The 25332-nt window shown below is 43.5% G+C and overlaps 1 protein-coding gene across 3 annotated transcripts in view; it reads left to right on the top strand.

The window, feature by feature from the left end:
• The window catches only part of RAB28 (RAB28, member RAS oncogene family), a 98521-nt gene extending 91129 nt beyond the window's left edge, over positions 1-7392 (top strand). The window contains exons 7-8 of one of the 3 annotated variants that reach the window (XM_055589111.1): positions 5107-5201; positions 6456-7392. In XM_055589111.1, the coding sequence (XP_055445086.1) occupies positions 5107-5196 (90 nt within the window). In that variant the 3' untranslated portion in view covers positions 5197-5201; positions 6456-7392. The remainder of the gene's footprint in view (positions 1-5106; positions 5202-6455) is intronic. The other 2 variants (XM_055589112.1, XM_055589110.1) reach the window with 2 other exon arrangements.
• The last annotated feature ends 17940 nt before the right edge of the window (positions 7393-25332 follow it).

Below are 25332 nucleotides of genomic sequence, written 5' to 3'. Positions count from 1 at the left end.
TCTCATTCAGGGTTTCCTTTTTTTCCACATCCTCTCTAGCACTTATCTCTTATATTTTGAGGACAACCATTTTAACAAGTGGGAGGTGATATCTCATTGTAGTTTTAATTTGTCGATTAGTGATATTGAGCCTCTTTTTATGTACCTATTGGCCATTTGATGTCTCTGAAAGTTCATTTAAAAGCAAAGAAGTTCAGATAATCTGAACTTCATTTCTATATATAATTCTATATATATATTATATATAAATTATGTATATAAATATATATAATTTCTGTATATAATTTATATATATATAATTTATATAGGGCGGAAAGGAAGGGAGAGAGCAAAAGCTTGTGCCCCTGCGTTCTGTGGTTTTATGTCATTCGAAAGAGTCCTGAAGGAACTCAGTGTCACAGAGTGATAAAGTGTTTTGTATTATTTTATACAGAAGAATTTAGATTGTAGACTCACCAGTCACATGGAAATTGATGCTATAGTAATTTTGTTTGTGGCAAATATTTATAATAAGGCCTCAGTCTTAGTTCCATTCACTGATTATTTAAAGAGATTCTGCTATTTTAGTTTTAACCTAGATTATTCCCATTTGACAGTCATATAAAATGAGTTATCGACACACTTTACAAGCTGTTCAAGGAAGAGAAGATGGAGAAAAGAAAGAATGAAGTTTACTAAGACAGCAGATGTTTTTTGAGGGTCTTTATGCAAGAACACTGAAATCTGGGGATACAGAGATGAATAAGTCACAGTCCTTATCCTCAGGGAGCTCCCAGATTACATGAGGGCAGACACATATGTCAAGTATGCTCTAGATCCGTTTTTTATTTCTCTATTAGTGACATTTTCACTGGCCAGTTAATAAATTATGACTTTGTTTGCTTTGAACTAGGTATGCAGTTTTAGTGATCCTATATTTTTATAGATTATACTTCATATAGTTATTAAAAATAGTAACTGTACATTATTTCCATGTATTTTATTTATTTTTATCCCTAGTAGGTTGTGCCTCTTAATCCCTGTCCCCTATCTTTCCCCTTTCCTCTTCTCTCTACCTACTGGAAACCACTAGTTTGTTCTCCATATCTGTGAAGCTATTTCTGTATATAATTAGTTTGTTTGTTTTATTTTTTAGATTCTGCATGTAACTGAAGACACACAGTATTTATTTTTCCTCTGTCTGACTTATTTCCCTACACATAATAACCGCTAAGTCCATCCCTGTTGTTGCAAATGGCAACATTTCATTCTTTTTATGGCTGAGTATATTCCATTGTGTGTGTGTGTGTGTGTATCACATATTTCTTACCCATTTTGGGCTGATGAACACACGTGACTTCCATATCTTGTTTATTATAATTAATGCTGCTGTGGACATTGGGGTGCATATATCTTTTCAGATTAGTGTTTTTGTTTTCCTCAGGTATATACTCAGGAATGGAATTACTGGGTTATATAGTATTTCTATTTTCTATAGTGTTTTGGGGAGCCTCCATAGTGTTCTCCATAGTGGCTGTGCCAATTTACATTCCCACAGCAGTATGGAAGGGCTCCTTTCTCTATATATTCTTGCCAATACATGTTATTTCTTGTCTTTTTGACAGTACTTCTTCTAACAAGTGTGAAGTGATACCTCATTGTGGTTGTGATTTGTATTTTCTTAACTGTTAGAAGTGTTGAGCATCTTTTTCATGTGTTTTTTGGCTATCTGTATGTCTTGTGTGGGAAAAATGCCTATTTCAGTCCTCTGAACATTTTTAATTCTGTTTTTCTGTTGTTTTGTTTTTTTGATATTGAGTTGTATGAGTTCTTTATATATTTTGTATATTCACTCTTCATCATATCATTTGCAAATGTCTTCTCTCATTTAGTAAGTGGCCTTTTCATTATTTAATGATTATTTAATGTGGCCTTTCATTGATGGTTTCATAACTATCACCCATTTTGTTGATGGTTGGTTCCCTTGCCTGAGGAGAAAGTTCCAAAAAAATATTGTTAAACCCTATGTCAGATCAAGGCTATGGTTTTTCCTGTGGTCATACATGTTTTTTGTATGGTTTTTCCATGTATGATTGTGAGAGTTGGACTGTGAAGAAGGCTGAGCGCAGAAGAATTGATGCTTTTGAAGTGTGGTGTTGGAGAAGACTCTTGAGAGTCCCTTGGACTGCAAGGAGATCCAACCAGTCCATTCTGAAGGAGATCAGCCCTGGGATTTCTTTGGAAGGAATGATGCTAAAGCTGAAACTCCAGTACTTTGGCCACCTCATGCGAAGAGTTGACTCATTGGAAAAGACTCTGATGCTGGGAGGGATTGGGGGCAAGAGGAGAAGGGGACGACAGAGGATGAGATGGCTGGATGGCATCACTGACTCGATGGACGTGAGTCTGAGTGAACTCCGGGAGTTGGTGATTGACAGGGAGGCCTGGCGTGCTGCGAATCATGGGGTCGCAAAGAGTCGGACACGACTGAGCGACTGATCTGATCTGATCTGATCTGATATCAGATCATATTCCATTTTTTTTCTTTTTCTATTCACTTAAAAAAAATTTTTTTCCATATAGTTTCAAAACCAAATGGTAGCTTAGCGGCCACATAGATCAACCTTGTGTTTTATAGATTAGGAGAGTGTGAAGACCAAAGAGGTCAAGTAGCTTGCCCAGAGTTGTGACTGTTACTGACAGCCTGTGAAGACATATTATGCAGTGTATGCGTATGCCATTACATGGAAGGAAAAGGAGAGTCACTTTCTTTAAGCTCCTACTGTGTGCACGGTACCATGCTTTTAAAAAATGCTATATCTGTGCTTTGAGTGGTAACCTATAACTTTTTGCACGTTGAATTTGTATCAATCATGGTATTCTTTAATAATTTATGCATTTGTTTTCCTTGCTAGACTCTTAATGCATCTCAAAAAAAAAAAAAAGAGATCATGATTGCTTGCAGGAATGTTTCCAGTACCTGGAACAGTGGTTTGCTTTGAATGAGTGATAGTGACAGGTGTTTTAGCTGTCAGAGTATGTTTCCCTTCTATCCTGAGGGTGACCAACTATGACTTTTGTAAGGTAAATATGTTTCTACTCTCTGGATTAGAGCACAGTTCCAGAATTGACCAGATTTATCTTTCCCGAGTCCATCTCTACTGCTTATACCTTACCACTTGAACTCCTAAGTTGCTTTCTTGCTTACCCTAATGGAGAGCTACCACTTCCAGTTCTAGGACCTGACTCTGACAACCCTGACAAAACAAGGGTTAAGCTGGTGTTCAACCACACAGCTCCCTTTATCTTAGGGCCACTGCATTGTTTTCGTTCACTTGACTAATAGCAGAGAACAATTGAGTTTACTCTGTAGCTCCAAACATAAAGACTGGTGTTTTGTAGGTAACACTTTTCTCTGAAAACATCAATGATTGAATGATTTGTAAACAAGAAACTACTGTGAAGTCCCCTACCATAAAGTTTATATCATAGAAATTATGCTTTATTTACTCAGAGAAAGCAAAGTCCTGAATATGTAGAACTTTGATTCTGGCTTCCAGTTCAGAAATTTTGTACAGAGCTTTATGTCAAACAACCAAGGCCCTCAAGAAGGATGTTGCCTTGTTAGTTCTTAATTAATTTGATGAGAATTAGTGGTGAAAATCCAAGTCGTTTATGTTAGTCAATACTTTGACCAGAATGTCTTGACCATAGGTCAGTGACCTGGTTGTGTTTATAAGATAGGATTTAAACCATCATTTTGGAGGATTAATGAGTTGCTTGCTGATTATGAAAATCCCTTCTCTTTATTGTAACCCATAGTTTGGCATGAAGCAGTTAGGTTTGGGGAGGCCAGATGATGATGTTCAACGGGTCACTGATGCGCCCCCCTCATACGTCATGTGGCAGTTGGCAATGCTCCTGTGATAGCATCAGGCTGAGTGCCTAGTAAATCATGAGTCTTGTCCAGAAGTTAATACTGCTTGCTGGAGAACTGGAGCAGAGCCTGTGCAAGGCTAATACACCTTAGTGTCCTGTTCATTTACTCTCGGTTGTTTATCCAGGCTTTATAAACATTAGCACAAGCAGCAGCCTGATTAATATGTTTTTCTCTATGTGCTAATTAATGGATGCTATGATGAAGGAAGATCTTTCCAAAATAAAATATTGGAACTCATTAAAAGTGGGTATAGTTCCAAGTCTAAAAAATTTGGGGAGTGTGTTATCTCTGTCATATTTGTCTTATGTGGTCTTCTCATCTTAAGGGTTATAGTAATCAAAAAATCTGACTAGTTTTGATTTGTTACTTAGCAAAATTCATTTGAAAATATCAGCTGTCATGCTTAAAATATGGTATGTTTTTTAACTATAAAAAATGTATTTTGATCTTATTTCTGTATGAAATTTCAAAACTTGGAGGTTAGGGCTGTGAGAGCCGGGGAAGTGACCATCAAAAGGAAGTCTTTGACAATAACGAATATGATTAAATGTAAAAACCGTGAATGACATGCAGCTTCCTCTGATGTATGCATCCTCTACCTTCAAAGAAAATGAACCACTCTTTGTTCCCTCCACACGTGTTATAAATCCACTAGTAAATTTCTCATCTGGTATGACAGTGAGCTGTGTGCATGTTCCCTTCCCACAGCAACTTATGAAAAAACCCTGTGCAGTTCACCATTTGTCCCAGTGTAGAGTGACTGGCCCACGGACATCCTCAGTAATGTTCGTAAAAAGAAATTGAATGAGTACCTCAGCTGCACTTTAGTAGAGAAAAGCCCCCAAAGTCTTTGTTGTCTTCTGAAATACTGGGCATTATATGCGTTACCTGTAATTGTGATATCAAAAATAGAGCCCACAGCTTTTCTGAGAGGCTCAGTAGACATGTCCATTTCAATAATTAAATAGAATTGTAATGTTTCTTGTATCTTTGTTCATTTTCTTTCCTTTTATATGCATATATCCTGCTATTTCTTTTGTGGCTTGTTTAAATTTATGTGCGTATTTCTTTTTCTACTTTGGTGTTCCCATCTATTTTCAGTCATTGAACACACTTTCCATTTTGTTCTTTCTTTCTTTTTTTCCCCCTTTCTTCTGCATCTTGTTTCTGTTATACGGAATTGACAGCGTATTGTCAGGGCAGAAATAGTGAAGTACTCGGAAGAAGATAACCAACATACCAGCTCTGCTCAGAGCAGAATCTGTTCAGTACAGTAGTGCAGGTATTAATCGATAAACTATTGCAATTTGTGGGAGGAGGGTGGGGAGAACTGATGAATGTTATCTTGTTCTTTATGAATAAAAAATTCAAAGATTTATTGTACATTCTTGGGAATTAATATTGCATAAGTCCTGTTCTGGAACTTTGAAAAATTGATCCTTTGCCAGACTTACGACTTAAGGAATTGGGAACAAATTAAAATAACATTTCATTTACTTTCAAATGTATTTGTCTTTATGGTCATGTTTATTACATGTGCAGTGAAGTGGAGAATTGAAGCAGTTATTTCATTATTCTCTCCTTACTGTTATTCCTGAAATAGCGTAGTAATTGAAAGAGTATTTTTAAAGTTTGCCTTGAATTACCCTTCTTTGTCTGCTTATGTGTGCAGACTTAGTAGGAGTTGAAAACAGTTCAGGATTTGTTTTTCCTTAAATTATTACTTAAAGAAGAATGTTAGGGCATGTCGCTAAATTCATTGTTTAAAATATTCCTTGAAGTTGTGTTAGAGGAAAAGAAGGAAGAGTTAAACGTGTCTTTTGATTTAAATTATTTTAAACACATGAATGTGAGGTAATATAAGTTTCTCATTATTCTATATTTTGTTAGAGTCATTATTCATGACCCAGTAGTGGAGCCATTTGGAAGTAAGTCAGGGATTTAGGAGAAAAGTTTTAAAAATTGGAAAAGTTCTGCTCGAAACATTTCTTATTTATATGTGACTTCTCTTTAACATTTTTATTTCTTCTCACTAACTCACAAATTGATAAACATTTTTAAAAGAGTTATGCCTGAGTATAATAGTATATGGAAATATTAATAAATAATATTTTTTACTTTGAAATGATGAGGCCTTATCTATGAATCAAAACTTGTAATGATTAATTTTAAATCCTTTGCTTTAAATTATAACCGGGGTTTAGTTTTTCATATTGATTTGCCAGTTTTTTATTAGACTTGTGATAACCTCATAGATATCATAAAACCAGAGACGACTAAATTAAAAAATTGCTATTACATCCTTAACAAAACCAACCCCTTCCCCACCACCCCTTAGCCCCCCACACCCCCAAAAAAAGAAAATCCCAGCTTGACATGAGTTGGTTCTGGCTGATTCTTTTAATATCAGCTTCTGCTTCATTTATGATGTCTGTCATCAGGAGTTCACGAAGTTCAGAAAATAAAAATATACTTTAAGGAGCTCTTTCTAAATGTTCTGATGTCCTGATAATAACTCTGTTTTCTTTTATGACAGAGAGTGGTGAAGGCAGATATTGTAAACTACAACCAGGAACCCATGTCAAGAACTGTTAACCCTCCTAGAAGCTCTATGTGTGCAGTTCAGTGAGCACATTTTTCTTTTGTATTGATAGTTCTGACTGCCCTTCGCCTCTGTGTGGGCCCCGAGGACCTCTAGGAACTTGTTTTATCAGTGACCATCTCTGTAGTTCAGTTAACACTTTCCACTCAACTCTCTTCATCATTGCGTGTTGCCTCAGCCTCAGGCAGCTCCTCCGACTGGAAAGAATTCAACTTCGGGACCACACACTTTGAATTCGGCTTGGAAAGCCCATTCTCTGGAATCAGACTGCTCCATTGAGAAAGAATAATGTTGGCTGTCTTATGGCCTCACTTCTTTTTTCTGTGATGTAAATTTTTGTTTAAACAAATATGAAAACTATCCAGGTCTTGATTATCAGCCAGGATTTTGCTGCAGCACAGTTTCATTCTCTTATCTGAACTCAAACCTGGCAAAGTACACTTCAGAGTGCAAACATCCGAACGAGTAATATATTTTATCTACCGATACTTAAGAAAGGATTCTTTTGCTATCTCTTGTGAGTAAAAATATATAAAGCGGTATCTAACTGAAAATGCTTGAAATAAAGCTGTAATAGAAATATTTTCTTCATTATTTTTAAGAAAGAGCCTAACTTGTTTATATTTTAGCTGTAGCTCACAAAGTAGTGAGTATTTGATAGTGTATTTTTATTATTGTATCATGGTCATCATGTCTTGTGTAATACTCTGGTTAGATGGTTTTGTGATTCTGATGCTCCATGCGGACTTGCTCCTACAGCCTGTGTGAGAGTCCTCCCAGAATGAGCTGTGACTGTTGTTGGATCATTGTGGATCAGACTGTACCTGATGGGCAGATATTTTTCTCCTGCAAATAAATTTATTTAAATTACCTTTGGGGGAGAATTTTCTTTCAGCCACATCCCTTTTCGTTACAGAAAAGGTATATTTGGATACAAATCAATGGTTGTGTGAAGTTTAATAAACATTCAGTCACTTAGAGTTGTTAGGACTTTGCCAATGGCTCAGCGGGTAAAGAATCTGGCTGCAACGCAGGAGACACAGGAGACAGGGGTTCAATCTCCGGGCCAGGGAGGATCCCCATGGCAACCCGCTCCAGTGTTCTTGCCTGGAGAATCCCACGGACAGAGGAGTCGCAGAGAGTTGGATATGACTGAGCACACGACCCACGTTCAGTTGGTAGGTAGGTAGAGCTGTTAGGGAGCTTAGTTGAAGGATGAAAATCCAGACCCCAAAGCCTGACGTTCAGGGGCTCCATGTCAGTCGTATCCTGCCCCCTGCCTTTGCTCAGGCTGCTCTTCTGGACACAGCCTCCCGCTGTGCCGGCGGAGTCACGGCCACGCCTGGGTGCTTTGTGACACGCTGCCTTCCTGTCTGCGCTCCACAAGTCCCTCTGCCTGGAATTCCTGCCCCCTCTCTGTCTCCCTCCTGCCATCAGCCTTCAGGCACTGTGAAGGCAGGTGGCTTGGTAACAGTTTTGTTTTTTTGTGCTCGGGCACAGTGCCTGGCATGTGGGTGCTCTGTGTTGGCCACATCGAAACAGGATGAATGCTGCCCCTCTGCAAAACCTCTGCTGTGCTCACAGCTGCGGATTCCACATGAGCACCTCCTGGATGGCCATTACCCCCTTCCTGCCTGGGATCACGGTTATTTGTGTCCTTTGTTTTATTGTTCATAGACCATAAGTTTATTGGAGAACATATCTCTCTTTTGGTCTCACATCGTTCAGGAGTGCCTGTCAGGGCACCTTATTCATAGGAGACCTGCCAGAGGTGTGTGGAGAAATTTTGGCATCTGATTTTACAACTAAAAGATTTTAGAAAGCTTGTTACTTCCATCTTGTGTGGCTAAAGAAACTGAAGTCTGGAAAGAAAAAGGAACTTGACAGAGATGGGGAAGCCCCTAGGGGTTCTGGTGCTGGGCGAGCAGGACTGCTTCTGATTCTTCTTGCTGTCCCAGCCCTCTGGGTAGGGGCTGCTCCAGTATAATCATATTTAAGAAAAAGAAAAGGAACTTGCCAGAAGTCATGGAATCACAGAGGTAGATCCCATAGGAGATCTTCTGTCTCTCAGCTGGGGAGACACTTTTTCAAGAGTGGTTGGAAATTTATGAAATGTAGAAATTGTGGCTGCTGTATTTATTAGGCAGTGAGTTCACTTTTTCCCTAATTTCTGCATTCATTTTATAGCAACTAAGCAATCTTTTAAGCTCTTTTCCAAGGTGGCATGCCCTTCAAGATAGTTCAATTTATCCTTCCTTTCAACATCTAATATATCCCAGTCAGTCTGCTAGGACCTTTAGGAGAATATAAAGTGGGATAAAAGATTTCAACCCTCAGGGACCTTACAATCTGGTACGAGAGATGTTTGTTGTCATTACTACTATTTTAAAGCTACGACTGATTGAAGTCTACTATTGAACTAAACTTGCCCAAGGCTTTACATTCAATAAGGGGTTAGGACATGCCGTTTTGATCATTTCATGTTATTTATATACCTATGTGAAAATTTTGAGGATTTACAAAAGTGAGTTTTTTTTGTTTTTTTTCAGTCTCATTATTGTAGTACTAAAATGTATGACTTACCACTCATATGTGATGGTACAGGCATCTGGAGGAGACAGAAAAGACAAAAAGATCTGTGATCAGACCAAAATACTTGAGTTGTGTGTTTTAAAGTCAGAGCACTGAATGGGACTGAATGGCCTTCATGGGCTTGCTCTGTCTGGTACACATCCAAGAACTTGTCACAGGAGCTATTTTATTTGCACACCAGTCATGAGAAGGCATATCACAGTTCCTTTCATGCACGTGGGGATGTGGAAGCAGGGAGTAAGTGATTATACCAAGCCCCTCCTCCAGTAAGTGGTAGGGTCAGGACCCACATAAACCATTTCTGAGGTAGGTTGGACCAGGCCAAGTACCAAACTAGGTTACCTTCCATTAGAAAAGATCATGCAGCGGGCCTTCCTGGGGCTTGACTAGGCCTGGGTGTTACGCTGCTCATTTGAAAAGTGGTGATGGCTAACGCTGGTCCACCCACTTTCTCACACTGACCATCTAGACCTGCAAGCAGTGTGTGTCGAGAGAGGCTGATAATCAGTTGCTAAGTCGTGTCCAACTCTGCCACCCCATGGATAGCAGCATGCCAGGCTTCCTTGTACTCCACCAGCTCCTGAAGTTTGCTCTCAAGTTCACGTCCATCGAGTTAGTGATGCCATCTAACCATATTATCCTCTGCCTCCCTCTTCTTTTGCCTTCAATCTCTCCCAGCATCACCGTCTTTTCCAATGAGTTGGCTCTTCGTATCAGTGGCCAGAGTATTGGAGCTTCAGCTTTAGCATCAAACCTTCCAATGAATAGTCAAGGTTGATTTCCTTTAGGATTGACTGGTTTGAGGCTAATGGGTATATTTGCCCTCTGATCACTGAGGTGAGGATGGAAAAATGCCTTCCCTGCATTTGATCTCCTTGGTCTTCTGTCTCTCCCCTCTAAGCCTGACCAGTCAGTGAGAGTCGTTTGGCTCAAGGAAAGCAGGCACAGTGAACATGCCATAGAGGACAGGGCCAAAGCAGATTTCTGAATTCCATATTACAATTTTCCCCATACCTCGGGTGTTATTTTTGAAACAGAAACATTGGATTGATGCTTATTTTACTTTGACTGTTACCTCTCCTGTCCACACTTTTTAATTTAAAAAATTACAAGTCTTTCCATCTAGTTTTAGGCACTTTGTCTCCTGAAGACGCATGCTATAAAGTTTCAAACACATTGTGGTCACTTTTGGTGCTTATTGAACTTTTTGAGAACACAAAAGTTTTCAGCCAGAACCGGTCATTGGATGCTATCTTTCAAGTGCACCCTCTATTATGTGTGGCAAACCACTCTGGAGTGGTTTTTGGAGTGGCCCAGAGAACCCCTCCTGTGACTGCTTTATTATTCCAGGAGGAGGTAAGCCAGGGCCCTTTAAAGTTGATCACTGAAACAATGTGATGGGGCATAATAATGTGTGTGTGTCGTTTAAAAATAGAAAAGTTTTCTGGCCATAACCCATGCTGGTGATTGCTGCAGTGCTGGACATCCTGAGAAAACGCTCGCAGGATTCAGAGGAAATGGAAATGCAGACCCACGGAGCATCGAGGCCGACATCTGTTGGCCTCCTCCCCAGCATCGCGTCGCCACTTCTCCCAGCAACAGTCGTCTCCCTGGTGGAGCCCTCCTCCATTTTCAGCTCCGAGGGCTCTTGGGAGTACATTCTCATTGGCTTAACCCCATTAGGATATTCATTTCTCTTGGCCTCAGTGTTGGCTAAGAAGTGAGTGGTTAATTCCATCAGAGCTAATGAAACCGGAGAGGACTTTGCTGAAGTTTCTGAAAAAGAGAAACAAGAAAGCTTTCATTGCCTGAAGTTTGCAGAGGACGCTCTGCCCGCTGGGCTTGAATGAGAAAGCGGTAGCCGCTGAGCAGCGCTCCGTCTGGAAGATCCAAAGGGTAACCCTGCCCAAGTACAGGGTTGACGCTGAGGGAGCGAGGTGAGAGGTGGGGAGAACCCCTGTCCCCGACACTGGGCTCCAGGTCATGCCATGCCATGAATCGTTTCCTTTATCCTTCTTGGGGCAGTGTTAGTTCATTTTTTCTGTTACTTCTTACATAAAAGTGTTAGGTAGTTAGAATAGGAAACTGGAGTCCAAAATGGCGGTGGCTAAAAGACAAGGAAGGGAAAAGCCCGCGAAAATAGAACAAAGGAAGGTCAAAGGAAGGTCCGAGGACAGGAGTGAGGACCTCAGGTAGAACAAACAGCACTCCTGGCTAGCCCAATTTACATAGGGCAGGCCCAGGGGAGGAAAAAACAGAAGGGGCAAAGGGCCAGGGGTCTCTCTCCCCCGCGTGCGTGCTCTCTCTCTCCTCTTTGCATCTTTTGGGTTGGCATGCCCCCATGCCTCAAGGATGTATTTTCCTTTATTTTCTAAATAAAACTGAGGGAGCTATAGCACTGTCCCAGAGCTTTGACGCGCCGAGGGCTTTATTATCCCTCGCTTCAAATTTTTGTTGAGATGAGACACAACCAAGGAGAATACACTTGCTTGACAAAAGCAACAAAGATGAACATGATCTGTGTTTGGTCCTTAAGATCTTCCTCTAGGCACATGTATAACTCATCAAAATGTAATTAGACTGTTAAATGCTTCCATAATACTTAATACATAGGAAGGTATGGCTTGCTGCTGCTGCTGCTGCTGCTGCTGCTAAGTTGCTTCAGTTGTGTCTGACTCTGTGCAGCCCCATAAATGGCAGCCCACCAGGCTCCCCCGTCCCTGGGATTCTCCAGGCAAGAACACTGGAGTGGGTTGCCATTTCCTTCTCCAATGAATGAAACTGATAACTGAAAGTGAAGACTCTGAGTCGTGTCCGACTCTTAGCAACCCCATGGACTGCAGCCTACCAGGCTCCTCCATCTATGGGATTTTCCAGGCAAGAGTACTGGAGTGGGTTGCCATTGCCTTCTCCGAGGTATAGCTTAGTGAGTGAAAAAATGGATTTCAGATAACAGGACTCAGTTCAACAATATAACTGCCTCTTAAAAGATTGAATCATGTAATCTTTTTCAGTTCAGTTCAGTTGCTCAGTCGTGTCCGACTCTTTGCGACCCCATGAACCTCAGCACGCCAGGCCTCCCTGTCCATCACCAACTCCAGAAGCCTACCCAAACTCATGTCTATTGAGTCGGTGATGCCATCCAATCATCTCATCCTCTGCCGTCCCCTTCTCCTCCAGCCTTCAATCATTCCCAGCATCAGGTAGCCTTTTCAAATGAGTCAGCTCTTCGCATCAAGTGGCCAAAGTACTGGAGCTTTAGCTTCAACATCAGTCCTCCCAATGAACACTCAGGACTGATCTCCTTTTTACTAATTTTTATTGCAATAGAGTTGCTTTACGATGTTGTGTTGCTCTCCTCTGTACAGCAAAGTGAATCAGCTGTCTGTATACATATATCCCCTTGTTTCTGGATTTCCTTCCCATTCAGGCCTCCACAGAGCATTGAGCAGATAGAGTTCCCTGTGCTGTACAGTAGGTTCTCATTAGTTATCTGTTTTATACACAGCAGTGTGTATATGTCAGTCCCAATCTCCAAATTCATCCCACCCTTCCTTCCCCCCCTTGGTGTCCATACATTGACTCATGTAATCTTAGGCTATGTCAATACAGAAAGAGGCTCTGTTCTCTGAGTTGGTTTGTGTGAATCAGCTGAAGAATATTGATTCAGTTAAGTCTAGGGTGGAATTTGAGGCTGTGCATCTGTAACAAGCTGGTAAGTGATCCTAGTGCTGATGCTGGCTTTTGGATTGCACTTTGAATTGCAAGAGATTAGAGCCTGCCTGCATTATTTGTTTTCCTCTTATGAGTGCTCCTCTTTTCAGATGTGTGCATGCTCAGTTGTGTCTGACTCTTTGCAACCCCATGGACTGTAGCCCGCCAGGCTCCTCTGTCCACGGAATTTTCCAGGCAAGAATACTAGAGTGGGTTGCCATTTCCTTCTCCAGGGGCTCTTTCCAACCCAGGGATAGAACCCATGTCTCCTGCATCATCTTGCATTGATTGGCAGGCAGATTCTTTACCACTGCACCACCTGGGAAGCCCCTCTTTAAGAAGGTGCTTTCTGATTATGGTGTCCTAAGAAACGGTGTCCTAAGAAACAGATGAAGACAGACAGTGGGCGCTTAACATGGAAAAGAGAAGGCCTCAGAGTCTCTGATGATGGTTTCCAAACTGATGAAAGTACTGCTTTAGAAAAAGGTTCAACTTCCAATATGGAACCTATAGAACTCTAGATATAGGATAGGTAGATAGAAGCTATAGAAAGGATTTTGATCCAGTCCAAGAAAGAACCTTGCAAACATCCGTTTTATGCATTATGAAATGTTGTGTCATATTGAAGGGCTGCAAATGCATATGGCATCAGGGGCTAGGAGGTAAATAATACAAAGCAGTTAAGAATAGAAGACAGCAGGGAGTGGGCTGCAATTTGGAGAGCATGTACCTGTCTCAGTTCAATTCAGTTCAGTTGTTCAGTCATGTCAAACTCTTTGTCACCCCATGAATCGCATCACGCCAGGCCTCCCTGTCCATCACCAACTCCCGGAGTTCAGCCACCCCAATCCCATTTTTAAAGTTACATTGGCAAAATAAAGCCTGTGTATGGATAAGGCCACTGCCAGTGGGTATAGAATCATTGGGCCAACTAGAAAAAATCTTCCTTTCTCACACCACTTTATTTCTGTCTTTTAGAAGACTGTCACACTGTTTTGTTAGAACAGATCACTTTATTATCCTGGAAAATGGGTGAATCTACAAGACCTGTGATGTGAATGGCAGCCCTATTGATGGGGGGATTCAGCCCTTGGGATCACACCCTCAGTGTCTGGATGTGAAGCTGATGAAACTGGGAGAGAAAATTACTTGTCAAGGTCTTTCAGAGAGCAGAAGCGGTGTTCAGGCGCTAGGGACTGAGATGCCTAGGGACATGGTCTCTGCCCTCAGCGTAGCAGGGCACCTCCCTGGTCTCAGGGGAGGGTCCATCGTGGTAAATGGTGGACAGGGTGCTGAGAGCAGCTCCGTTCCTCCAGGCAGGCCGGGGTGACAGGGTGGTCAGACAGATTGCACAGGGAAGAGATGCTCAGCCTCATGGCCTTGAGGGAGACAACTCTATCAGCACCTCCATCCCTGGGAAGCCGGCCTTTCAGTGGAGCAGGGCCTTGGGGCTGAACTCGGAACCACATTCATCCCATCCTGCCTGGCCCTTCATTTCATCAGTTTGCCATATTGGAGAGCCGGAAATGAGAGGAAAGGCTCTTTGCTTTAAAACCCTGCTTCCAAGTGGGTTGGAAGCACTGAATGTTCTTAGACCTCTGACACTGTAGATTGAAGCAGACACAGGGCTGGTGATGAGGGTGAGGGAGGCGTTTATTGTTGCTGCTGTGCACACACCGGCTTAGCGAGCCACTCTCACCTCAGCCTTGCCAGCCGGCCTCCTTCATCCTTCCTTAACCTGCATCCACAGGTTGCATGTAGATAGGACACCTGGACACGGTGTCTCGTGGGTATCCTTTTCCACTGCTGCCTTCATTCCCCCATCCGGGAATGTTCCAAAAGCCTGCTGAACTTTGACTCATGGGTTTGAATCAAGTCACTCTTGTTCCAAACTCCCCATGGCTCCTCATGACCTTTTCCATCAAAGGAAAATGACTTCCTCAGCTAGATACTCAGAATCCTCTCACAGCTTCCCTGTCTTTCCTTCTGAGACGTCTGTTCATCTTCAACCCTGGTAACCGACTTTGTTCTGTTACAGCAAGTGGTTGCTCACTGCTGTGGCTCCACTGGGATTTCCTGTAGGGAAAGAGTTATAAACCCTAGCAGAGGCAAGTTAGAAAATGTGCTGCTTCTCTCGGCTCAGAAACCCACTGGCTGTAAGACTGGTCAAACTGCTTAACGTCTCTGAGCTGGTTCGTGGGGCTCCTTTGTGAGTAGTTATATGTCTGTGTTATCGTCACTCTGGCTTATAAAGAATGCAGTGCAGATACACCGAGCCCTTTATAAACATCTCTTCCTTTGATGGATGGGTTACTCAGCCTTCAAGACGGCCCCCATGATCTTTGCCATCAATTTGCCAGCCCCTGGATGCGGTTGAACCCTCTGGCTTTATCTGACTGCAACTTTGGCAGATACCTCCAGCTAGAAGCACCCAGCCGAGGTCCCCCCAAATTCCTGGTCTGCAGAAACTGTGAGATAATAAATCATTATTGTTGTTTTAAGCCATTAAGTCTTGGAGTAGTTTGCTTTATAGTAATAGGTGACTAATACCATGGGTACTTGTGTTACCTTTGATAGACAGGGAAACTGAGGCTCAGGGCAGTTTAATATCCTAAGGTGGTATACCTGGGGAGTTATGGAACAGCGATCCAAACCCAGGTCTGCCTGGCTCAGCAGCCTGACTTCTTAGCCATCATGTTGTCCCCCTCAGTTAGTATTACACCATCCCTGTGCCCCGTTCATAGTAGTGCTTATTAAACAGTTTCAAGTGAATGAACAAACTGTTTTCATGACTGAATATATAAAGGAATTACATGAATGTATATTCACGGAGAGGAGCCTGATAAAGAATGAATGAATATTTGCAATCTCTATTAAATCAAGTAGGAATTAGCCTAGTTTCTTCAAACGTTTTAATCTCCAAATGAAAATAGCTCTATCATTCGTTCTTACTGTAGAAGCACTATAAGATACTTATTGCAGAGAAAAATAAATTAAAATCACCCCCACCCTGCTCATTATTGTTGACATTTTGATGAAAAATAATCTTCCAAATATGCATGAATACACATGTCCAGGAGCTATATTTAAAATGCATTATATTAAATAACTCACTTTGAAATTTGCTTTTCTCAATAAAAGTGATAACAGACATTTTCCAAATTCATAAACAAATGCACATCGTCATTTTTAATGGCTTCAGAGTTTTCAAGTGTAGAAAAGAAGAAAATGGAACTTGTTCAGTTGTGTCTGATTCTTTGCAACCCTATGTACTGTAGCCCACCAGGCTTCTCTGTCCATGGGATTTCCCAGGCAAGAATACTGAAGTGGGTAGCCATTCTCTTCTCCAGGGGATCTTCCCAACCTAGGGGTTAAACCCAGGTCTCCCACGTTGCAGGCAGATTCTTTACCATCTGAGCCACCAGGGAAGCCTTAATAATAGTGAAAACATGGGGTAGGGGAAATAGCCATAGATTGTGGATATTAGACTAGATTATCTAGTCCTTCTGCAATCTATGGGCATTTTCCCCCAAAATTTTCACTATTTTTATAATGTATGCTTTGTCGAACATCCTTTTCTATGTTTTCCTTTATATATTTATCCTTGAGATAAATTCCTAGAAGTAGAATAGCTGGTTCAAAGGGTAGTTTGAAAGTATTTTATGTATATTTTTTAAAAATTTGCAAGCCGCACTTCAGAAATATTGTACAACTTATTCTGCTGATGGCGACTGAAAGTGTTCACTTCCCCATGACCTTGGCAATGACCCTCATGACCCTCATGCAGGTGTAGGGACTTCGCTGACCTGTTCAGCCCTCTGCCTGGCCCTGGTGTGGACCGATTTTCACCAACAACCTTGAACCAAGGCAGATGTGGTATCTCTGTGGTTGTGAAGACTCGTCCTACAGGGATGTTTTCCTGGTGCCTCTATTTTGGTCTTAACATATTTCAGTCACGTCACATGGTTTCTTATATGCCCAGTAAATAGCCTTAGAAATCTTGAGTTCACCATCGTTTATTCTAACTTGAATAAAGTCACAGCACACAAGTGGCTTATTAAAACAAAATAACCCACCTTCCATAAAAGGAGCCTTTGTTTTCCTTATTTTTCTCTCCCTTCCTCTGTCTGAAGCCTCATGCCTTCCCCCTGCAACTCCCTCCACCCTCCTAGCCCCTAGCCAAGCAGCAGTTACCAAGCCGTCTTGTGCCTTTTGCTCAGACATGGACGTGAACCCTCCAGCTTTCCATCTGACTGCAGCTACACCGGAGGCCCTGAGCTAGAAGCACCAGCTCTGAGCTCATGGCACCCCCCAGGCCACCCAGGATTCTAAGGCCAAGATCCCTGTTGTTTGTATCTCCCTGGCGCCTGGCGCTGAAGAAGCACTCAATAAAGGTTTATTGAATGAATGAAACCTATCTCTGTTGTAGGTTGTCATGAGCAACGAAACAACCCAGGGGATGAGCTGGGATGAGCTCTGTCCTGGAGACTGCCGACCCAGAGGCTGACTTTATCTCTGCAACCGACCGGCTGTGTGACCATGGGCTTATTCCTCTCCTCTGTCAGGCTCCGTTTCTTTATTCTGAAGTTAATTTGTTAGATGCGATCAGTGGTTTCCAAACCTGTTGTCATCAGAGTCACCTGGAAGGCTTTTAAAAAAAAAATACTGATTTGGGGGCTCCACCCACCCCCCTCACCCAATGCAGAGTCCTGGAGGAGAAAATGGCAACCCATTCCAGTAATCTTGCTTGGAAAATCCCATGGACAGAGGACCCTGGTAGGCTACAGTCCATGGGGTCGCAACAAGCAACTGAGCATGGACACACACTTCCCTCTGTGTATCTGCTTCTCCCTTATGTGACCAAGAACATGTTGCCAGCTTTGAGGCTTCTGTTTGCAGATCTGTAAAATGGGGATGATAACCACAGAAAGTGCCCTGACAACTAACTCCATGGGGCTGAAAAGAGATTCTAATTATGGAGGGGGGGATGGACCTCAAAAACTTATAAGAATGCCAAACATGTGCATAAACTATTGGCCTCTTCTGTCTGCTTTTCTCAGTGTGACTTGGGGTCTGGTTTTGGATAGCCAAACCTGGGGCTTCCGTAGTGGCTCAGATGGTAAAAGAATTTGCGTGCTACGCAGGAGACCCAGGTTTGATCCCTGGGTTGGGAAGATGCCCTGGAGAAGGAAATGGAAACCCATTCCAGTATTCTTGCCTGGGAAATACCATGGACAGAGAAGCCTGCTGGGCTACAGTCCATGGGGTTGCAAAGAGTTGGACATGACTTACCAACTAAACAACAATAAAAACCCCCATGTTAGGTAATGCCTTGCTGAGGCCCCTGTTTTGCTTGTCCCACTGGGAGTCCAGATTCTCTTGAAATCTCCACCCCGCCCCCCTCCATTTGTTTCTCACTTTAGAGCAGGGGATAGTCTCTTTCCAGCTTCCCCCAAACCCTTGGCTCTGAGCTAACTAACCCATTCCCTCTCATCCCGCCTCTATCCCCTGTTCTGTCCCTTATCCCAATCCTCTGACACTTTCTCAGATTTGTCTTCCAAGTTGGCAGGTGGCCCACTCCCAGATTGGCTGGCTGCCCTGTGTTGGGGTCAGGGTATAGGGATGATGCTATAAATGCTGACAAGAAGCTGAGTAAACCAAGACATGGGTACCATCTCATTACCTCTCCCGTGACCAGGAACGGAGGGGACCTGGTCTAGTTTTTCTCGTGCTCTCTCTGAAGGCCTGCCCCCTGAAGACTGTTGTTGATGAGAAGCGAGAGAAGGAAGATAGAGCAAAGGCATCAAAGATTCACTGAGGAGCTACTCTGTCCCGGGTCCCATCCTCGGCCACTCTATGCGTGGTCTTCACGACAGCCGAGCTTTACAGTGCATCTCCTTTGCTGCACAGTCTCCTTCAGCTCAGCTCAGTCGTGTCCGACTCTTTGCGACCCCATGGACCGCAGCACACCAGGCCTCCCTGTCCATCACCAACTCCTGGAGTTTAACTCAAACTCATGTCCATTGAGTTGGTGATGCCATCCAACCACCTCATCCTCTGTCGTCCCCTTCTCCCACCTTCAATCTTTTCCGGCATCAGGAGCTTTAGGGTGTCTAATTTAGCCGTCATCTCACGCCTGCAATGGGAGTTGTGATCCTCACCTTCCTGGTGAGAAAGCCGAGATGGAAAAGTGACGAGTCTAGTCCAACCTCACCCATCAGCAGGAGGCAGAACCGGGGTTTGAACCCTGCATGGGGGACTGACTCCAGGGTCTGCCCTGCCTGACGGGATTGGGTGCTTGTTCACACTCCATGTTTAGCGTTTAAATTTCCAGGGAAATGCTTGAACCTAGAATGGGATTTCGTCTTAAGTTTTTGGAGCCAAAATTATTTTAATTTTATGGCTAGGAAAAATGTAAACTTACATTTTCAGCAGACCAGAGATGATAAAGTGTGCATTTGTCAAATAAAATTCTTTGCCGTGATAAAGTAAATTATTCCTTGGCCTTGTAAAAAATTAGGCCTCACTTGAACTGTTTTCACTTCAGCCTTTGCTAATATTTCTGTTATCTCCATTAGGGATTACAATGATGAATGCCTTTTATTCGCATCGTTAAGCACTTCAGTGAATGTGTGAGCACACAGAACATCATAAGTCACGGGGAAATGAAACAACATGGTCTCCCGGAATGGAGGGAAACCTTGAGAGCGTGACAGATTGGGGTTAGCAGCCTGTCTCTGCCACTCTCTGGCTATGCAAACTTGGTCAAATTCCTCAGCTTCTCTGGGTCTCTGCCTCTTAATGTGTAAAACACAGATAACAAAACTTATCTCGCTGGGTAATTTTAAGGATGGAATGAGATGACATACTTACAGCACTTTGCACAGTTCCTGGCATGAAGTAAGTGTGTAATAAATGTCATGGTTATTACTGGAATGGCTCTCATGCTAACTAACTGTTTAATGACACGCCCAGCACTCACTCCAGTTATTAGTCCTTCGGGCAGCAAGACTGAGTTTAGGCCTCACTGTTTGATGGACCCCAGCTGCTGATGTACTTCTGCCCCTGTTAGAAATAGGTCAGGCAGTAGGCAAGTGAAGCTCATTAGTGGGTCTTATCTGTTGAGATCCTTTTGGCTGCAAGCAACAGAATATCCTGGCTTCCCAGGTGGCACGAGTGGTAAAGAACCCACCTGCCAATGCAGGTAGACATAAGAGACACAGGTTGCATCCCTGGGTCTGGAAGATCCCCTGGAGAAGGGCATGTCAACCCACTCCATTATTCTTACCTGGAGAATCTCATGGACAGAGGAGCTTGGTGGGCTGCAGTCCATAGGTTTGCACAGAGTTGGATACAACTAAAGCGACTTAGCACTCATGCACACATGCAACAGAATATACAACTTAAAGCGTCTTAAAAATTAAGAATAGTAGTCACCTCTCACAAGAATTCTCAGGGTAAGGTGATTCTGAGGTTAAGTTGCTGAAAGATGCCACCAAGTTCTCGAAGTCTTCCCTTTCTTCTTAGCCATTCTCAGCCTATTGTCTGTTAGGCTGGCTCCCTTATGGTCACAAGATGGCTGCAATAACACCAGGCATCACATTTTTACAGCACAAAATCCAAAGGTCAGAAAGAGCAAAGGGGAACCATTCCATCCTCATACCCCTTTTAAATAAAGAAGAAAAATTTTCTCAAAGCTCAGCCTTCCAGAATATTTCTCACCACCTTTGTTGGCTAGAGTTATTACCAGACACTCATCCCAGACCAGTGCTAAGGGGCATGGTTCAGGCTAGTGATTCTCAACTCTGGCTGAGATTGAATTCAGTTCAGTTCAGTTCAGTTGCTCAGTCATGTCCGACTCTTTGCGACCCCATGAATCGCAGCACGCCAGGCCTCCCTGTCCATCACCAACTCCCACAGTTCACTCAGACTCACGTCCATCGAGTCAGTGATGCCATCCAGCCATCTCATCCTCTGTCGTCCCCTTTTCCTCCTGCCCCCAATCCCTCCCAGCATCAGAGTCTTTTCCAATGAGTCAACTCTTAGCAAGAGGTGGCCAAAGTACTGGAGTTTCAGCTTTGGCATCATTCCCTCCAAAGAACACCCAGGGCTGATCTTCAGAATGGACTGGTTGGATCTCCTTGCAGTCCAAGGGACTCTCAGGAGTCTTCTCCAACAACACAGTTCAAAAGCATCAATTCTTCACTACTCAGCTTTCTTCACAGTCCAACTCTCACATCCATACATGACCACTGGAAAAACCATAGCCTTGACTAGACGGACCTTTGTTGGCAAAGTAATGTCTCTGCTTTTCAATATGCTATTTAGGTTGGTCATAACTTTTCTTCCAAGGAGTAAGCATCTTTTAATTTCATGGCTGCAGTCACCATCTGCAGTGATTTTGGAGCCCCCCAAAATAAAGTCTGACACTGTTTCCACTGTATCCCCATCTATTTCCCATGAAGTGATGGGACCAGACGCCATGATCTTTGTTTTCTGAATGTTGAGCTTTAAGCCAACTTTTTCACTCTCCTCTTTCACTTTCGTCAAGAGGCTTTTTAGTTCCTCTTCACTTTCTGCCATAAGGGTGGTGTCATCAATTGGGCAGCCTTTAAAATATCAAGATAAACAGATGTCCAGGTTCTATACTTGGAGACTGATTTAATTGAGCTCAGTTGGGGCCCGGTTGTGCATACACACTTTGTGTGTGTGTGTGTGTGTGTGTGCATTCCAAAGAGCTCTGATAAGCACCTAGGGTTGAGAATCATTGACTTAGACTCTCCAGGTCTCTCCCTGTGGGACAGAGCATCCTGGTCTTCAGTGAAGCACATGGCCATAGGATATCTGAGCCAACTGAAGTTCTAGAAACAGGACTGCGGTAGATGTCCAGATGCATCTGCCAAGACAGGTCCAGGCAGAATATCTGGATGAGCCCACATGGTATTATGAAAAAAATACACTACAATCTGACAGACCTGAGAACTCCAGTTCTATGCTTGTAGATTGCATCAGTTTGATAAACTTCATCTCTCTGAGTCTCAGTTTTCTTACCCAAACAATGAAGGGAACACTACCATCCTCTTGGAGAAGTTTTGAGGTTACTGACGGCCAGGCAGTAAGAACTGCTGAAACAGATGAGGGCTCAGCACATGCTGGTTAATGTCCCTGGAGGTCAGATTTTCCTTTTCTAGACCAGAAAATATAATTGGCTCCACCCTGGGGCCCTTTTGCCCTGTCCAACGTGGTTGTGACCTGAATACTTGACCAAAGCAACAAGAGCAATGTTCCTCTGTCTTGTTTGGATCAGAGGCTTGGCACAGAGTGGGTCAGAACAGTGCCCTAGGCAGGGTTGGGTGGAAGGTTTCAGAGACCATGTAGGAAAGAGTGAGGTGTGAGTTCTGGCTGGATTTGAGGCATATCAGAGGCTGCAGAGCCCAGGCCTAACTACTTAATGGAATCCGCTCTGGGCCTGTCCAGCCTCCTCCCTGTCAACCTGGTGGCCTCTTTATCTGCCTACCAGCCAGAAAAAGAGTCAAGTGTAAACTGGCAGTTCATGGAAATGGGTTGTCAGGTCATTGAATCAATATATTATGGTTAATCTGTTAGAAACAGCAAGGCTCCCCATTTGTAAATGTCTCCTTGATAAGCCCGTTAGAGCATATACAGCTGGGAAAATGAATGGCTTCCCACCAGCAGCCCTGGGATCAGTGTCCCCCTGTGCTTGTCCAGATGACCTCCCAGTTCAGCTTGACCCAGCCGAGCTGACCCCAACCCAGTCCTACACACAGGGACCCACTGGGCAGAGCTCTGTGCTTTTCCACTGGGGACAAAGGATCTCCAAGGAGAAGGTGCAGACCTCCATTTTTTAAAGGCTCAGAGAATGGGGGATGGAGTAATTCTAGGAGTCTTCCTGGTGTAAGGATGTGATTGTGGGCTGAATACTCAGAGGACACTGGGCTTGGCTCCTGGTTCTCAGCTTGATGCTGTGTGGCTCCAGTACGCTGCTGAATCACATCCTATGGGCGCTTAACCTCCATAGACATAACGCCACAAACTTGGTAAAAGAGCCGGTGAAGAAGGAAGATGGTTATCTACAGCGTGGGTGGTTTTGCCTGCCTGTCTGCACAGTGAGCACATACCCTGGAGTGAGAAGTAGGCAATATGGATCGGAGTTGTCTAAGTCAGTGTTTGCTTAGCCCCCGTGCCACGTGCATCTTACTGTGTTGGGTGTGGTTCAAGCTGCTGCTGCTGCTGCTGCTGCTAGGTCACTTCTGTCGTGTTCAACTCTGTGCAACCCCATAGACAGCAGCCCACCAGGCTCCCGTGTCCCTGGGATTCTCCAGGCAAGAACACTGGAGTGGGTTGCCATTTCCTTCTCCAATGCATGAAAGTGAAAAGTGAAAGTGAAATCACTCAGTCGTAACTGACTCTTAGCGACCCCATGGACTGCAGCCCACCAGGCTCCTCCGTCCATGGGATTTTCCAGGCAAGAGCACTGGAGTGGGTTGCTGTTGCCTTCTCCGTGTGATTCAAGGGTCTTGGGCAAATGTGTTTGACTGTAGACCTCTTTTGCCAGGCTTGCTAGCTTCGGAACCCAAGTCCTGTGCAGGATGGAACTCCATTCTCTCCGGCAACAATGACGGCAGTGGCTAGGCTGTGTTACCTCATTTTTCCTTCCGGAGTGGGAGGCTCCTTACAGAGAAATCTAGTTCTTCTCCAGCTTTTAGTTGACCTTGCTTCCTCTCTCTGAGAACCTAGTGTAGAGCCCTGCACTTAGTAAATACTGAGACTAATGCTTGCATGCTTGTGTGCTAAGTCACTTCAGTTGTGTCCACCTCGTTGTGACGCCATGGATTGTAGCCCACCAGAATCCTCTGTCTGTGGGATACTCCAGGCAAGAATACTAGTTGCCAAGCCTTCCCCCAGGGAATCTTCCCGATCTACAGATTGAGCCCCCGTCTCTTAAGTCTCCTGCATTGGCAGGCGGGTTCTTTACCACTAGAGCCATACTTGGTGCCCATCTATTTCCACTTCCTTCTTAAATGGAAGCTGAGGCAGAGATACTATTGTGACTCACCTTCTCTAGCCAAGTTGGTCTCAGCGGTGAGTTCCTAGCCCAGACAGACCAGTGAGTTCCTTCTTTAGGATTCTTGAATTTAGGAATGGCACAGTGGCTCAGGAATAAAAGATGGAGGCAGAATTTTTAACAGCATTCAAACCCCTGGTTTCAGTATGTCCTGGAATCCAAATACTGCTTGCGTGAGACCCAGTATCCTTATGCACTGGGATGACCCAGAGGGATGGTACGGGGAGGGGGAGGGAGGGGGGGGTTCAGGATGGGGAACACGTGTATACCTGTGGCGGATTCATGTTGATGTATGGCAAAACCAATACAATACTGTAAAGTAATTAACCTCCAATTAAAATAAATAAATTTATATTAAAAAAAAAAGAAACTTGCATGCTTGCCTAGTTCAAGTTCCATTTCAGTTACCTGAAGCCAAAGGAGTTTTAAAGCATCACAATAAATTGTGTAGATTAGACAATGACCCCATGTCACTTGGATCAAAGGTTCCAGGTAGGCTTATTGGCAGAGATTCTCACAGGCTATTCCACCTTAAAAACGAACTCTGTTAAATCTGAAACTAATGCAACATTGTAAATCAGCTGTACTCCAATAGAATTGTTTAAAAAGAAATATATATTTGGTCATTCAGATCATCAAAAACAATAACCAAAAAAAGAATGAGCCTTGTTGAAGATTTTGGAGTGGCCACAGGGCTGAAGATATTAGTTGATTGTCTCAGTCTGGAATGTTGTGGTTTGAGCCAGAGCTGGTATGAGGGTACTCTATAGATGGAGATCTCTCAGGCCAACCAGTTAGGAGACGCTGGTTATGTGTCATCAGACGAAACTAAGGACTCAGATGAAATGTGGAGACTTGGTTTTGCCTTTTCCATGATAACTCTTCCCTCAAGCAACTGCATGTTGGGAAAATGGCTCCGCTTCAGTACTTTGGTTCAGTCTGTGAAATGAAAATATCTCCTGCCATATCAATAAACAAGAAATGTTGCAGCCGTCAGCCATTTCTGGCCTCCAAATGTAAATGAGGGCTCCCCAAACTGTGATCCAGGGATGCTGCCACCCCCACGGGGATTGCTGAGGAGCTGGGGGAGCACAAGAAGCAAGGTGAAGAAGGAAACAGGATTGGCCCCAGATAGCTGAGGTATCTATGAAAGGAATGAACTCAGTGAGCCCAGAGGCTTACATCATCCCACACACAGAATGCTACGTTCCTTAACTTGATCCCTGATCTCTGATGTTCTGACTGCCTGCTCCCCTTGTTGCAAACTTGTATATAGCCTGACTCTCCCTCCTGCCTCCTTGGAGCAGTTTTCTCAGAGCTCCTGGGATGCTGCCTCCTGGGCTAAACATTCCCACCAAATAAAATAACTTTCTACTTTCAGGTTGTGACTATACTTTTTCGTCAACAGTTCTAACCCAG

This window comes from Bubalus kerabau, chromosome 7, assembly GCF_029407905.1.
Source record: "Bubalus kerabau isolate K-KA32 ecotype Philippines breed swamp buffalo chromosome 7, PCC_UOA_SB_1v2, whole genome shotgun sequence".
NCBI classification, from domain to species: Eukaryota; Metazoa; Chordata; class Mammalia; order Artiodactyla; family Bovidae; genus Bubalus; species Bubalus kerabau.
Note: the sequence above shows the minus strand (reverse complement) of the source record. Positions and strands in the feature narration are given on the sequence as shown.